At 49.5% G+C, this 15985-nt stretch overlaps 1 protein-coding gene across 1 annotated transcript in view; it reads right to left on the reverse strand.

Moving 5' to 3' along the window:
* Positions 1-379: 379 nt before the first annotated feature.
* LOC106640385 (Chondroitin sulfate N-acetylgalactosaminyltransferase) overlaps positions 380-15985 on the reverse strand; it is a 31997-nt gene continuing 16391 nt past the window's right edge. Inside the window, exons 3-8 of the mRNA XM_089591244.1 lie at positions 10213-10338; positions 5341-5822; positions 4828-5273; positions 4373-4555; positions 3843-3990; positions 380-652 (exon numbers count right to left, since the gene is read on the reverse strand). Of these exons, the coding sequence (XP_089447370.1) occupies positions 413-652; positions 3843-3990; positions 4373-4555; positions 4828-5273; positions 5341-5822; positions 10213-10338 (1625 nt within the window). The 3' untranslated portion in view covers positions 380-412. The remainder of the gene's footprint in view (positions 653-3842; positions 3991-4372; positions 4556-4827; positions 5274-5340; positions 5823-10212; positions 10339-15985) is intronic.

Raw genomic sequence — 15985 nt, forward strand, 5'->3', positions numbered from 1 at the left:
AAAAAAAAAAAAAAAAATTTGTGCGTTTGCCGAATATTCGTTGTCACGGCTATACATGTGGCTTACCAATTCTCTAAAAAAGAGCGGAAATTGGCAGCTCAACCGATTTATCGAACAACCAGCAGTCCACAGTCGCTCGGCAATAATTATATTAGGATCTATCTACCTTAAACACATTGTCACTTAAAGATGCACGCACCATTTTTTTTTGTCACAGGCTCCAAAAAAACGAAAAAAAAAAAAAAAAACAAAAACGCCGAGCCATAAACACCGCGTAGATAAGTACGTATAATATTATTTTCATACTAGTCGCGCAGGAGTGTACCCATACACCGCTGCGTGTTATATATATAATAGGTATGGTCGTGTATGTACATTATTCACATGTAGGCACGTGGACGAGATGCGCCGATCAGGTGCGCCCCTTGATGGTCCGAGCCACCGCGGGCTTGGTCGGTTTGGGGCGCTTGAGGGCGGGCCTCTTCTTCTTGCTCACCGCCGAGGAGCCCTTGGCACCCGCTTGGCTGGCTATGTCCTCGCGGAAGGCAAGGAAACCCAATTGGGCGTGCGACGCCTCGTTCAGCGCCCGCGACCTGATGCACGCTCTGTACTGATCGGCCGACAGCCGCTGGCCGGGACCACCCGAGCACACCTGCGAATCAGAATCGGGGGTGGTTTCGCCTGTGATTAAACAACTCGAAACCGGTGGGAAAAAAAAAAACAACAACAAAGAATAACATTTAATCTGGGGGCTTCTCCCTAGAGCATACGCACGTATTCCCACTCGACGCGGATCATTAAAATTATCGTGTGGTTCAAACGCGAGGGAAGAAAAAAAAACTTGTTGAATTATGAACGGGATGAGGAGCGCGGGGAGGGCAAATAGAGCGAAACGAAGGAGCGGAAGGGGGTGGGGGTAAAGGGATCGACCGACATGCGGAGCCGGATGAAGGGGTGGAGACGAGTCCGTGTTTACGGTGCGTGTCGGTAATATTTGCCCTAGCTCGCCCCCTCCTCCTTTCCGACTGTGCGTGCACGCTTTGAAAGTTCGAGCGAACGGAGCACACGAGCCTGGCAACGGCCGAACCTTTGCTGTACCCCGATTCCCCTCTCTCGAGGCTCATCCACGAGGATTAGTACATGTATTTGCGGGGTAGATTATTGCCCAGTGCCTTTCCCTTTTTTTTTTTGCTCTTCACTTGCGCTGTACATCTCGAAGCTCATAAGCCAGCCCCTGCCCCTGATATAACTTGGTTACTCGAGCAAACACACGAGAATGATTTTTCGCGTTCCTGCATTCAATATCCTCGGACCAGACGTACGTTTTAATTACCAGCTGTGCATACTTGACCAACAGGGAAGGCTTAGGTGAATGAGCTTTGCGTTTTTCAGGAAAAAGAACTCCCCTCGAGCACCGATAACTTTAGCCCTGCTTTCTCGAAACTTATGGCGTCTCCGGGCGCGGGCAAATTCCGGGTGGTTCGGAGTGCTTCGATTATTAACTGCTGCGTCTTGCATAGCGGTTACCAGCCGAGAAGAAGAGGATAAATTTCACGGAGTCTTCGAAGTACCGGCAAACTATGCAACTGTATACTCCAAAGGGCACCTATCGAGCCACCGTTTCCGGTACATTCTCGCGGGAGGGGGCCAGAGACGCTGCACGCACATTCTCGAGCAGAATTTTCGGACCAGAGGGTGATTATTTTCGAGCTCCGTACGCTCCCAGACCCCATACCGCATAGAACTACAAAAAACTCAATTACCGATCGATCGCCACAGGCACCCCTCCTTCCGATACACTGCAGCACAGTCTCTCGCTTCTTAACTCGATCGCCGGCCGTCTTACGAACTTTCGGCCAATCGCATTATACTTTGAAATACGTGACGGGGCTTCCGTAGCGTCGCGTTAGTTGGCTGACACTCCATCCACCCCTCCTCTCCCCAGTGAGCGCGCGATCGCGTCAAGTTTTCCGGAAGACCGATGCGCGTATAGCTTTTGATTTTTCTCGAGCTCGCGGTTGACAAGTTGCTCTCGCGCTGCTTCATAAGTACTCTTTGGTGCAGTTACACGTAATTTGAATGGTGGTTCATCCAAAATTAACACGAAACTGCTTCTTAATTGTTTTTATTTTTCCTCAAAGGACTCGATTCGTGAAAAGCACTTCCATCGTTGCTCCGCTACAGGGGAGGGGTATTTATTTTCAAGTGCCCAGCGTGATCCAACGTTTGAATTAAAGCCCATTAAAGGTGAAGCGAGGGGCAATGAAAAAGCACTTCCGTCATCGGGAATGTGTGTGTGTGTGTACCCGCAATGCGGGAGATTAGCCCTCGGTCCGTATATGGTATCCCTCGCGACGCCCGTCAGCTATACACGGGAGCTGTGGAGTTACATCCAATAACGAGCGAAAATCAAGTGCCAGTACTCGCGTCGCGAGATGGAGCGAGAGGGACAGATTTAGGTCGGGCAAAAATGTTCGTATGCGCGCATTACAGTGGTACCGTATAACCAACGCGTGCTCAGCCATTTTCCGAGTCATCGCATCGCGCGCGTGTCGACTCGAACGTCATTTCGCCCCTTCCCTCCCTTCTCCGTGTGTCGATATCGCGCAATTTCGTCGCGTTAATTAAAATCCTTGCCAGTGACGCGTGGCGTCTGCACGAAGCGTTTTTATGACGGGAAAAATTGCAAAGTATTGGAAAATTGCTTCCTGTGCTTCTCTCTTTTTTTTTTTTTTTTCATTTCATTCGACCAAATAAAAGCAGTGCGTTTTGAAGCTGCACTGTCTTTGGGATGGTTGATTGAAAATTTTGCGATCGAGCTGTAACTATTAATATCCGTTGGCGGTAAATCGACTGGAAATTTCTGATTTTTCGTATATACGGTTCGGGAATCTGGGAATAAAGTTCCACCTTGAGGGGGTTGCTATACGAAATTTTATTTGGTCGAGTAATTACTGATAATTACGCGAATTTATTGTAGCACGCGTAAAATGTAATTGTGATTCACGGTACGCGTGCTTTCATGTATAATTAGTCGTAAATTGTGTTTTTTTTTTTTTTTTTTTTTTTTTTTTTAGTCACGATTGGAATGTTTTTGTCATGTTTTCGGAAAATCCAGTGTGAGTGTATACGCGATAAATCAAAATTGAAATTTCCACGCTAATTTGTCATGAAAGTATTGCTTTTTTTCAAAATTTATCTCTTGAATCTTCTGTAGTACGAAATAAAATAATTCACCCGTGAAGGAAAATAAACCATTTACTTTTTACAAGTAACCAAAGTGTGCATCACGTAAAAGGTGCCCCTCAAAAATCACGCGTCAGACATACCCCTGTGTGCACGTGCGCTGCACGTAAGCAAAGCACAAAAGCCAGAAAAAGGGTTGACATCCGCGAATTCGGCAGTGCCTCATTAAACATGGAAATCCGAGCACATAAAAGAAGCGGAGCCGGAATCCAGGAGCGGGGGTAGGTGGTCTTCGTGCCCGGCGCAATATAACCCAGAAACGCGATGTCGCCGAGAACTCACGCGCGATAAAGTAGGCTTATACCTCGAAAATAAGGACACATGCACACAGGTCCCACTCCCCCGCGGCGTCTGACATCGTGCCAGGCGCTCCCTCGGACGGGGAAATAATAATAACACTAAACACGAAATTCAGCCGCGGAAACTCCCAACTTCCGTACTCGCGGAAGGCCAGGCTCGTCGGGACCCTAATGGTTATCGTTGTTTTATCGTACCCTCTATTTTCTAGTTTCTTTTCTTTTTTTTTTTTTTTTTTTTTTTTTTTTTGTTTCGCCTCCAAAGAGATCGGGCAACACCCAGGCTTTTCCAAAACGTACCTTGGGATGCCAGATGTGGAAAATACCCGGGTCGGTGGCGCGGATGACCTTGATGTTGCTCTTGACGTATTTGCGGTAGAGGGTGACGTCCTCGCCTCCCCAGCCGACAATGTTCTCGTCGAAGCCCCGCACCCGCAAGAAATCGGACCTAAACGCGTCGGACGAAACATATACTTACCTATGTAATCATATGTATCAACTACTCGAAGAAGAAAAAGCGCCGGGAATCTTATTTTCCAGCCTCACCCACGCTGTTCCTCCTTCGGGAAAATTTCTTAAATTAAACATCGAAAAAGTACAGGGCTGCCTCTCTCTCTCTCTCTCTCGTAAAACAGTGCAAATGACGCTTATCATTGACTCCGATTGTATAACGGAGAGAGAGAGAGGTGCGCAAGCACAGTCGTCGATCACTCAAAGTGGAGTCAAGTGTGCGTACAAGCAAACAGCACAGCGACTCGTCTGAGACGTCGTTGTCGGGCAAACAGCCATTAGTGGTTGTTTGTACGTCACGCCCGTTGAGTGAATCTCACCTGTACTGGCAAGTCATCCCGTAACCAAAATCCCGCCAGAAGCCGGTGTCCCTCGAGATGACGAGCTGATCCGTTTCCGCGGGCACTTCCCTTCCCTGCAGGGTGTAAACGACGTGCGGGTTGTACAGACTGAAGACGATCGGGTAGTACACTTTCCGCCCCGGAGCTGTGTTCCACCGACACCTGAGGACACACGCAAACATCTTGTCATACCGTCTTGTGAATTAACAAAAGGTGCTACTACCTAATAAAAAAAAAAAAAAAAAAAAAAAACGAATCGTGGCGGCAGAAAGTGTTATGCGTGCGAACGGTTGGTACATGTCAGGCTGTATCGTTGGAGATAACAAATAAAGTTCCGCCAATAGTTGATGTAATATCCTTGTTTGTAATGTATTCGCGCGAATGAAATAGATGTGTGCCGGGTGTATAGAGTATATAGGACAACTCGTATGTACCTGTCGAGGAACCTCGCGCTGAAGACAATGTCGACGTCGCACATGAACAGCAGCACGTCCTTCTCGCCCGCGTTCCAGGCCCTCTCGGCGCCGACCCTCAGCCCCTTGCCCCTCGAGAAGGTCTCGTTGAGGGCGAGCAGCCTGAGATTCTGATTGGTGCCACCGCTACCCCGGGTCATGAGCACCCTCGACATGATGGCCCTCGCCTCGCTGAGGCCCTCCGTGCCAAAGTACACGACCGTCAAGTGGACCCTCCTATCGTTCCTCAGCGCTATCTTGACGAACTTGTCCATGAACGACTGGAAGGTGCCCGTCCTCCCCGACAGGGGCAGTATCACGTGCACGAGCTCCTTCTCGCGGTTGGGCTGCTGCTGCTGGCGCTCCGTTCCCACGTACTGAAGGGGCGCGTACGGCCGCATCAGCGTTATCTTTGTGTAGCTGCTCTGCTGCGAATACCCAGGAAACAGGCTGTTGTAGCTCTCGCGTTGCAACGGGTATACATGCATCTCTCACCTGGGGACCCATGCCGCTGCCGTACTGGCCCGTTTGGACGGCGCTGCTCTTGTTGAGGTTCTTCGTCCTGAAGTACATCTCGTACTGGGTGCCGGTGGTCGGCTCCACCCTGTACAGACCCTCGAGAAAGTCGTCCTCCGTGTACCTCGAGGACGAAGGCGACAAGGTGTTTGAGGTAGGGGCGAGTCCCGTGGCGTTTCTGTTGAGCGTCTCGATGGCCTTGAGCACGGCCTCGTTAAAGTCCTTGCGCTTGAAGCCGATCGGCTTCTCGACGACCCGCTTGCCCAAGCCCAGCTCGACGGGGTACAGACGCGCGAGGGTAAAGTGACTGAACGGTATGAGCTCGTACTCGTTGTTCAGGGGCAGGCCCTGGCTTATCTCGGCTTGGTCGACCTTGCGCCGGGCGGCCAGGCAATCACCGATGTCGCTGCTGTTTATCACAGGTGACGAGTCCTGGAGCCCATGCCCCGGTGGTGGACCGCCTGAAACCATTTTGCCCTCGTTTTATTAATGAGAACAAGATAATTTCATCAGATGTACTCGTTTTTACAGACCAGCTAACTGTTTTCTCCATCCCCCACCCCCTGAATCCCACACCCGCATTGGTATCCCCAAGAAAAACAAACTGAAAGGAAAAACGTCACGCGGAGGGTAAGGGGTTACAACATATGGATAAACAGAGCCCCAACTTCCTTATGGTGGCCTTTCCATTTACGATGGTAGTCTTGTGCGTCGAATTGACCCGAGAGGGAGCTAGAGCAACTGCACGCTAACGCTTGTTAAGAAAAAACAAAGTCGCGATAGATATGCCCAATAAAAAAAAAGGCTCCCCTCGTTCCTTCCTTTGCCCTCGGATGCTCTCTGTAAAAGCTCCGGCGTAAGTGAGGAGTTACCCATCGAGCCTCATCATGGCCCGTCCTTTTACCATCTGTCCTGTCGAGATAACTTAGTCTCGCACCTATACAACGGGACAGCACACACGTCCACGAGGTGGGTATACGAGCACACACACGCGAGAAGGCATCGAAAGCCCCTTGGGAGGTACAGCGCTGCCCTGGAATTTTCACGAGCGATAAGAACTTCCTGTTACGGGCAGCCCGAAAAGGTGGGGGAGAGGGTGGTGGTACCATGACAAGCAACGTTCCTAAATAAATTTCAACCGGCACAGCTTTCTCCATACATAGCGACTCCTGCACGACTATATAATATATTACTACAGTGACTTTATCCTCCGGCACGAAAAAGTTTATTTTTCATTTCATCGATCGGCTATACGTACGAGAATGTATACATGGAGATATGGATAGCTTTATGCAGAAGTCAGAATCAGCATGACAAAATTGTTACATACAGAGTGCGAAGGGAAGCCTAGCCTCCATAAAACACGAGGGATACTAATCCTCCCCGCCCAAATTTGATGCAGCGAGTGAGTCTTTTTTCAAGATTCGTGAAATAAACCCTTACGATTATTTAGCTCGAGTCTCGTGGCGCTTTTTGCGATCCTCTTTTTTTTAAAAATATTTCATGACGAGGTAATCGAGTTCGTTAATGCACTTTCCGAAAGCTCTCGAGGTGGGGCACTTGAAAAATGTTTCCGCGAAAATATTTCTTTCAACGACGCAGCATAAGTAGCTTTTTAGTTTGCCGGTGCTCGTTAAGTCGTCAACCTTATTTATTTTTGTAAAAAAATTTTTTTCTGCGCATTACCGAGCGACCGCTTCGTCAAGTGGTGCGCTCTTCGCGACGATGAGCTGTAAAACCGAGTCCTGCGACGTACAGAAAGAGTCTCCGTCTCATCCAGTTATAAAGTATGCAACTTTGGGACTCCAACGCGCGACGAGATAGTAGAGCCTTTTCTTGGATCTATATATAAGAGAGAAGATTAACGGGCGGAGCTTTGCGTGCCGCACCTCATTGGTTTCGCTCCTCTCAATTGCCGTTTGCGCACGAGAAAAAAAAAAAAAAAAACAAAGTAACAAAGTAGCAAGTATAATCGTCGTGCGATTTCATTGCGATTCTCGCGATAAAAGGTACAATTAACCATGAATATATTCCATGAAAGTCGGAGTGAGCCGACGACAAGATTCATCATCATTTGCCTGCAGGGAGGGAAAGTTGAACATTTTCGAAGCTCTTAATTATAATAATCACAAACTGCTCGTAAAAGAAGCTTCGCTTCGAATACCATCACGGGCACGCGTGGCCCGAGGGTGGGTAAAATAATAAAAGCGCCAATCTAGCCGGGATATCCTGGAGACTGGCCGGAACATACACCCACACGCAAATGACCCTACAGCAACAAGGCCCGCGAAACGTCGAGCTGCTCAATCGTCCGGCAGCCTCTCCGGTGTTATGAATATTCATAGCGGCCCGAGGGGGTGTAATAATAATAAGCCGAGCACGCGCTCCCGGGATACAGTGGTGGTAGAGTGTACCATCCATCGTTGGCTCCTTCGGGGCACTGTTGTGCTTGGGAGCTGAACACACGTCCCGCCGATGACTCCTCGTGCACGTGTATATACACACATACCTGCCCTCCACCCTCTCGATCGATGGCTCGCACGTGCTGCGGAAGGGCGGCTGTTTGTTTTTCCTCCTTTTTCCGAGAGCATGGCCGGAGTTTTGGTCTTGTTTGACCCCCTGGTCTGCGTGGCCGGGCAATACGTCATTATTCAACTATGGCCTACACCGAGCGAGCAAAATATGACGGAGCTGTCGATAGAATTTGGACCACCACGTAGTTTATTCGCTCAACGGGGACTATTATTGCGTTTGTCCGCGAGCGCTAATGCGAAAGAACGGCATCCACTTTGCGAGTGAGCCCGTGGATGAAAAAACAAAAAAAATAGTTCCGGTGCCTCGCTCGTGAAAACAAGAAATGGCCCTAATCCCTCCAGTGACCGGTTTTCAAAGTCTATTAAGGAAACAAAAAAGCAAGCGCCACGAGGGAGAAGCAAACTTTTTGTTCATCCCCCTCCACGCCCCTTTCGCTCCGCGGCGACCCGACCTATATTATAATTGGCACTCGTTAGACGCCGGTGCTCGAAGTAACGTGCCAGCGGATGCATTGCTGTTGTGTTGTTGGAGATGCCCCTTGGAGTCCGGTTACCGGATCGTTAGCGCTTGGTTTTTTTAATTTTGTTTCTCAGTGTCTACTCCGTGTGGTGAGGTACATGGTACCTCTGTCTGACGCAGCCGTCACTCGTGATGATACAGGGACTGTTTTCGTCTGTATTATGGTTTACGACTTTCGACTCGCTCTCCAGCTGTACGCATATACGTCTCGCGAAATCTTGTTTTCTGGCTTCTCGGCCTAAACCCGATTCCTCCCTGAGCTCCAAATCCGTCGCGCACCGCACGGGAATATAGCCTCCGAGCGCATCGGCCCGGCTGCGTGAGCTCCTTACGGGAGATTGGCGTGCGCGGGAGGGGATGTCAATGGTACTTTTGTGGTCGTCGACTTTTCGATTCGCGTAAAAGTCCACCCTTTCGGAGGCCAGTTAGTAAGGATGGGGAAAGTGTGTGGTTGAAAAAATTAAAAAACTGGATCGGGCTTTCATCGGAAACTTTTAATTAAAAGTCGATGGTTACATCGAAGCTTCGTGGCTGATCGATCCGAGGTGAATTTGCGCAAACATTTGTACGGGTGTGCAACGCCTAGTTTATTAATTTTTTATTTCGTGCGCGAAAATTATACATGAATTTGAGAAATTCATTTGGAAGGTATAATGTTGTAGTGAAATATTCGAGTTTTTTCAACACTATACGAAATACTGCTGGTTTCGTGAATCAAAAACCACGTGAAATTACAAATTATTAATTATACAAGATGTTAAAGTATCGTATTGCCAGTCGCTATGTAACGATACAACTTTATTTTAGATTTTTAATAGCTTTTAATTTTTTAATTTCTGATGGCTCGTTGTGAAAAGAAGTACACTCAACCACTTTGATTGCAAGAAAAGATAAAAAGAGAAGCCGCAATCGCTTTATCAGAAATCCGCACAAATGACCATAGAAGTAAATAAAAAAAAAAAACCTGGTGAAATTTCCAATGGGCGCTACTTATAATGGTGCATCGCAAACGAGACAAATAAGAAAAAAACAACCGAGTACGGCTCGCGAGTGATGTATGTATATGTATACTCCCTCCCGGAAATGGTATAATCCATTTAGAGCGAGTATCGGGCCGAGAAGGGGGGGGGGCACAACTTCTTCACGAGCAAAAGAGAGCAAAAAACGAGCTAAAATCCCCAAAAAAGGAAGACCCGGCGAGTTTAGCTCCGAGAGTCTTTCTTTCGCTCGTGCAGCTAGATAAAGGCGGAGGGGGTGAAGGGTAGAAAGCTAAGGAAGACCGATAGCCCTGATGAGGCGCGGGCGCGCGAGGGACTCCGTAATTGCGCTCACCCCGGAGTTCCCATCTTCCATCCCAACGTATTTTCTTTTTTTTTTTTTTTTTTTTTTTTCTTGCTAGCACGCCACTCTTCGGCTGTCTGCAGGCTAAAAACGCGAGGGCAAAACAGGAGCAGACGGAGAAGAAGAAGAAAAAAGGGAAGCCTCCGAAATACCGGCAGCGGTACGTGGTTTCGCCATTACAAGTGCCCGCGCGTCGAGTAAAAAGCCCGGCCAAGTTACCGGAACAAAGAGAGAGAGAGAGAGAGGTCAGTTTTTGCCCCCTTTTTTTTCGTACCAGACCCGAGTGGGTTTTAAAATTAGCTTTTCGGGTCCACTCCAAAGGAGTTGGCAGAGGGAATACTTTTTCGTCACAAGTTACGGGACAAAAGTTAGCGCGCGATTCTCCGAGGGACCGATTTTTTCCATTTTCTCGGTGAAAGAGCCAATTGGTTTTTTCTCCGATGGGGCATTACTGACCCGTCAACTGCAGGATCTGTAGCTTGAGCGTGCGTATCTCCGCCGTGAGCCTCTCGACCTCCAGCCTCGTCTCCTCCTCGCGCTGGTTCGCCTCCAGCAAGCTGTTGCTCGCCAATGTTGCTGGACCTGCAAACACACCAACCAACAATACATACAATTTACATGCTTTCTTTCCCCTCACGAGGATATCGTTTCATCTAAAAATAACACTGCCCACGCACTCTCGTTTCTACTTTTAACATGAACGGATGGGACAGTTTTTTTTTTCCCCACCCACGAGCATTAGTTCCCTGGATCTTCATCAAGTTACTCCCTATTCCTCAACTTCACGAGCGTCGTTACTCTTCTTTATCGAATGACTAAGTTACACTCCGCTGCCAGCTCCTCCTCCATTTTTTCCCGCTTACATGTGGAAAAAAAACACGCTCTTTATACCCTCTCAAAAGCCGTATTTTTACAAGTTCTGCCGCTTTGGCTGAAAAAAAAAAAACATACACACAACGCTCTAGACTCGAGGCACTCGATGTACGCGAATTCGCTCGGGAACTCAAATGTTACGTTACACACACACACATGGTGCGTCTCCAAAAGTGAATTCACTTTGCGACATTTGCTGGGAGGGATGTGCCTACATTTTCGACGCATCACCTATATATGCTCTCGAGGCGTGCGTATGTACTTCCATTCGTTCTAGTTTCCAATATTCTCCCCCACAACGTTATCCTTTTTTCCTTCTTTTTTTTTTTCCCCTCCTCCGAAGTGAAAAATAAAATTCCCCTGAAATACGCGAGCGATCGAGCGATTTTCATTACCCCTCGTTCTACAACTCCAATGATCGCAGCACGCAGCAGCGCCCGTATAAAAATTCAGCACTTAATCGTACCAGTCGCTGGGGCGGAGGGGAAGGGGAGGGCTTTACGAGCTTGTAAAGAATCGAGCCGTTAAGCACAATAAATTGCGCCGGCGCGCGAGTTATTCCGAAGGGGTGCGCTGGGTGTAAGTGAAATAAATGTCCCTCCGGCTCCCCCCCGACTACCGGAGAAAGCTCCAGGGGAATCTGGTTTTGCGGCTCCCCCACGCGAAAACAAATTGCTGCTTCCTTTTTTTTTTTTTTTTAATTTCTTTTACTTCCAGATCATCGCAAACGCACGGCCACGACGAATGTTAATTTCACCCGCAACGGTTACCTCGCGGAATTTAATAAGGGTCGAATCGCGCGACAGCGCTCCCGGGGCAAGCTCGTGCGCCCGATTCGATCAAACTTAAAATTAGCCAAACTCGGGGGTGCAACAGTCGAAAGTGCAATTACGCGTACGAGAGGGGGAGAAAAAGCCACAGGCGCGAGTCGTCCCGGGAAGCAGGAGACAGCCACTGTACATGCAGTAGGCGAGCACACGACACAGGGTGGCTTGTCTCCGGCAAGTTGCGTAAAAAGCTCTCCTTCTGCACCACACCGGCTACAACTACTGCTCTCTCTCTCTCTCTCTGTCGAGTAGGTATTCCTGCGGTGGGGCTGCAAGTGTATATATATATATCTCTCTCTCTCTTTTGCGTTATATTACCTGCATTGTGGCGCACGCGAGCAACGGTAGAAACTCGCATCAAGAAGTAGGACGGGAGGAGGTGGGGTTGATATTTACGGGCCGAGAAGCGCTGGAAGTTGTCTGCGGGGCGCTCGAAATGGAATATAAGCGACGCGCTGCCTGCCAGCGCAATTGTATACATACACCCCACGTTGGCGTACACCTCCGGCTTATGCTCCTCGCTCCGGATGATTTACGCGCGAGGCTGGAAGAAGCTTTCCGCGAGTCTTGCGTACACACGACATGTAAGAAGCTCCGGGACGCGTGTCGTACACGTGGTTTGTTCAGCCGCTCGAGAGAGGCGTTTCGGTGCAACTCGAGTCTCGATGCGGGTGAGAGAAACGAGCAAATGATCCAACAAAACGCATATCCTCGATATAACGGGGGTAAGTGTACCCCTCGGTGGAACGAAAGGCGAAGTAGAAGCGGGGGTGAGAAAAAACAATTTAGCGACGCGATCAAAGCGAGAGAGAGTAGGTGTCGGGGCGTGTCGAGGGGCTTCTTTTTTTTTGGTCTTCGGTGGAGAGTCACAAAGGTTTAATTCCACGTCGAGGAAAAAGTGCTCGTTGCGAAACGTGACGCGAGAGAAGAGGAGGAACCAGAGCTCTCTTTTTTTTTTTCATCCCTCCGCGCCTCGGTAGATGTACAGTCGTGTATCCAGCAGAGGGGAACGAAGGAAAAATAAAAAGCGACGATTCGCCGTTTAAGCTCAGTGGCGCGTCTTACGGCGGAGACACGTCTCTCGTACGCGCGCACGTCGAGAATAAGGGCGGAATTATGCAAAAGGGCTGGAGGAGAAGAAAACTCGCGCTGGATCACCGCAGCTAGCTGAGCCGAGACGCTTCCACCCCGGTGGGCTCGAAAGAATTTCGGCGCTTTTTCTCAATTGTTTTTTTGCCTCTTCCGGAGGAATGGACGCATGTTATTTGCGATATTTTGTTTGACACGGGTGTAGTTCGCGCAGATAGGAGTAAGGTGGAGCGATTTATGCGCAAACAAGTGGATAGCTCGACGTATGGTCAAACACGGGCCGTCCAATAATTTAGCCGCTTGGCTGATGTACACGGGCTGGGAGCCACCCCTTTAAAAGCAATCAGCGAGCACCTCGCCCGCTCCCAGGTGTGCGATGCACCGGGCCATCATAAGCTCACCATATTCGGGTGTATTTCATCCCATCGTCGACGTTGGCTCGGCTGGCCCATCGACGTACGACCGTCGGAGATCTACGGGGGCGCACACGCACACACTCGATACCTGACGTGTAAGCTCGTGTAAGCGAAAGCTCGCGGCTGCAGTGATGATAGAATACGCCCGAAATTTGCTCAGCTCTCGATTCCTCCGATGTGCGAGGGGGTGTGTTCCAACCGGAGGGGGTGGCGGGCTAATGGATGTGCTGCCAGTTCGCGTGGAGCAAAGGGCCAGTGTGCAGCACCGATACACGCACACGAGCGTGGTGCAGCCACTCTGCTGATCCTCGGTAGCTCGAGAGGGCCACTGTTTGCGAAGCCAGGGCGCGTTTGCCTTTGGATGGCTCGATGCTTTCGGGAAATGAATCATCGTCGAGCCAAAGTCTCGAGTGCGCCCCCTTGGCGAGGCGACTTTTTCGAGCCTAGGGTGTGCGCGGTGTTTACTTTTAGCCAGTGTCACAAGACTCCGTTTCGTGACTCATGAAAAAAAAAAAAAAAAACATCAACGTAAGAGGGCAAGCGAGGGAGCTTCCGTCAGTTTAACCTACGACTTTTAGCCGTGAGCTCTATTAAACATACTTGCTCCGCTCGAAATCCTATTGCATGTACGGTGAAAATGATGTTTTTGGCAAATCGACGGTCCCCGGTATACGACATCATCACCCGCGTCGACGAATCGTATCATCAAGATTACACCCTCTCGAGCTCTCGCCTCTCCATAACATTCCATCACCGCGCGACTCCATCAAGGCGAGCGCTGATCGATGACTGCGCAGACTGTGCTTCCTTCGCAACTCTGCACTCTCTCTCTCTCTCTCTCGCGAGTTTGTCGCTTCCTGCTCGGTCGATCGCCCCCGAAACTCCCACGTGTCTGCCCAACTATTCAAGAACACCCCAGCGGAAACTCCGCGTTCAAGTTATACTCCCGGAACCGGACTTTCGGCGCTACAGGGCGGAAGACGCGTATCTCTCTCCCTCCTGCCCACTGCACCCCATCTCTCGACTTTGCCCACGTGCACTTACGTACATCCCACCTGTGATACACCCTGTACAAGGGGTGGTATCTCGGTGAGTCTCCAAGTATACCAAGTTGAGAGGCACTTGGGGGCGTCTAGCGCGCGTGTTCCGTCAAAGTGCGCAGTGTAATCGCGCTGGAGTGAATTTACAAGAACCACCAACGGACCGCGTGCAACTGTATTTATATTCTCGAGACAATTCGACTGATACTCGACCGATACGAGGGTTATTTGAGCGATGCGACGATCCGAGCCCAAAAATCCAAGACGCGATGTAGAGAGCGTCAGGGGGCATTAACGGCACGTATAGGCAATCAATTTCATAGAGGGTTGAGTGCACTATAATCGCCCGAAAGGCTCTTAGCGTCGAGGGAGGGAAGGAAGAGCCGCCCGGCTGACTCTGACCGGTACACCCTTAGTGCCCACACCGTAATATTCCCCTTTTATAACCTGTATCGAACGATAAAACACCGATGTACATACACACGGTAGCCCGCCGTTTATCAAAGTCCCTTCTTTGCCCGCGGAGGCTCGATCTTTCCCCTTGGCTCGCTCTTTACATCATTTCTCGCCGAAAAATGCAGCCGAGGGACTCGCGCAAGTAGTACGGAAAAGTTTTCGCGCGCCAAAAGTCCTTGCCTCGTCCCATTCCCCCGACCCCAAGAGTCGTCGTTGTCGTTGCTGGCGCGAAGTATACAGTGAAATGGAAGAGATACGGGCCGACGCGCGTGGAAGAAGATACCGCTTGTCTGGATGATTCACGCCTCGGCGCGATTCGAGGAGTTAGCGGAAGGCAAATGAATCGGTGTTTGGTAAAAAAAAAAAGCAGTGGAATAGCACAAACACTGCGTGTGTACAGACCAAGGGAGGATATTAATGAACTTTCGCGTTTTTCAGCTCGTTTGCTTACGCCGAGTGCATTCGAGATAAATGTACACGCGCTTTTTTTTCTTTCAAACGTAACCCCCTTACCCTACAGAGCTTCGTCCGGGGAAACGAGGCTATCCGTTCATCCTGCTCGTTTAATTTTTCTGGAATTAATTCTTTTTCTCCTCTTCACTTCGAATTCCTCGAGCAGCAGTGCGTTAATTAACCCTCATCGCACGCATGGCTTCATCGAGTCGAGGATGATTAAAACCTCCTTCGAACTCTACTTTCAATAACCCATTCCCGGCTAATTTAAAAGGGGGGAAAAAAAAGCCCTCGATAATTTCCAACTGCGTCAATCGGAGTGGAATCACGGGCGCACACGCTCTGTTTGCCCCCCAACCAATTGAGTTTGGATTCGTACGTGTACCTACCCTCTTGTCTCGCCCAGCCAGTCAGTTAATTTCTATATTTACCGGCCTCGTATCATACCTGCAGCCTATATATATGTACGTACACAGGGAGGATTGTCAAGAGCGGGGCGGCGGGGCACTGCGGTGGCACTCGAAAAACAGCTGAGCTCGTGTCTGGCAGGACTGCTTGGCTCCCTCGGTATGTATGTACTACAGAGGCACACACACCCATAACGAATAATACACACACGCGCGCGTATACCTAATATTCATGTGTTGCTCTCTCGAGTGCACTTTGTCTCACATATGTGTGTACGCGCTACTCCCACCAGAAAAGTGGAAATATCGACGGTGCTACACACTTGCTTTTCTTTGCTGTCTTTGTTTGTAAAGCTCGTTCGTTTGCTCGTGTACCCTTCCCCCGTGACTGTCCGTCTACCCGTTGGAATCGGCGTTTGTTCTTTTACTATTGAGCGCGCGTTGGTCCCGGGGTGCGCATAGTACCTAACTACAGAAAGCCTCTCGTTAAAGCTACCGACATCCAATCATCGACGGGTAGTAAAAGTTGGCAAGTGAATTTTTGCCGTTTAGTGTCACAAAAGGATCAACCGGTGAATTTACCAAAGCTTCAGACTGTCCCAGTTTCGTTTGTCCTAATGCAATAGACTTTGACTGCATTGTTGATGACGCGAGTGGGCACATACATC

The sequence above is a fragment of the Copidosoma floridanum genome, unplaced genomic scaffold, assembly GCF_036245765.1.
Source record: "Copidosoma floridanum isolate Cflo_tuat_1 unplaced genomic scaffold, Cflo_Japanese_pri ptg000001l, whole genome shotgun sequence".
Taxonomy (NCBI): Eukaryota; Metazoa; Arthropoda; class Insecta; order Hymenoptera; family Encyrtidae; genus Copidosoma; species Copidosoma floridanum.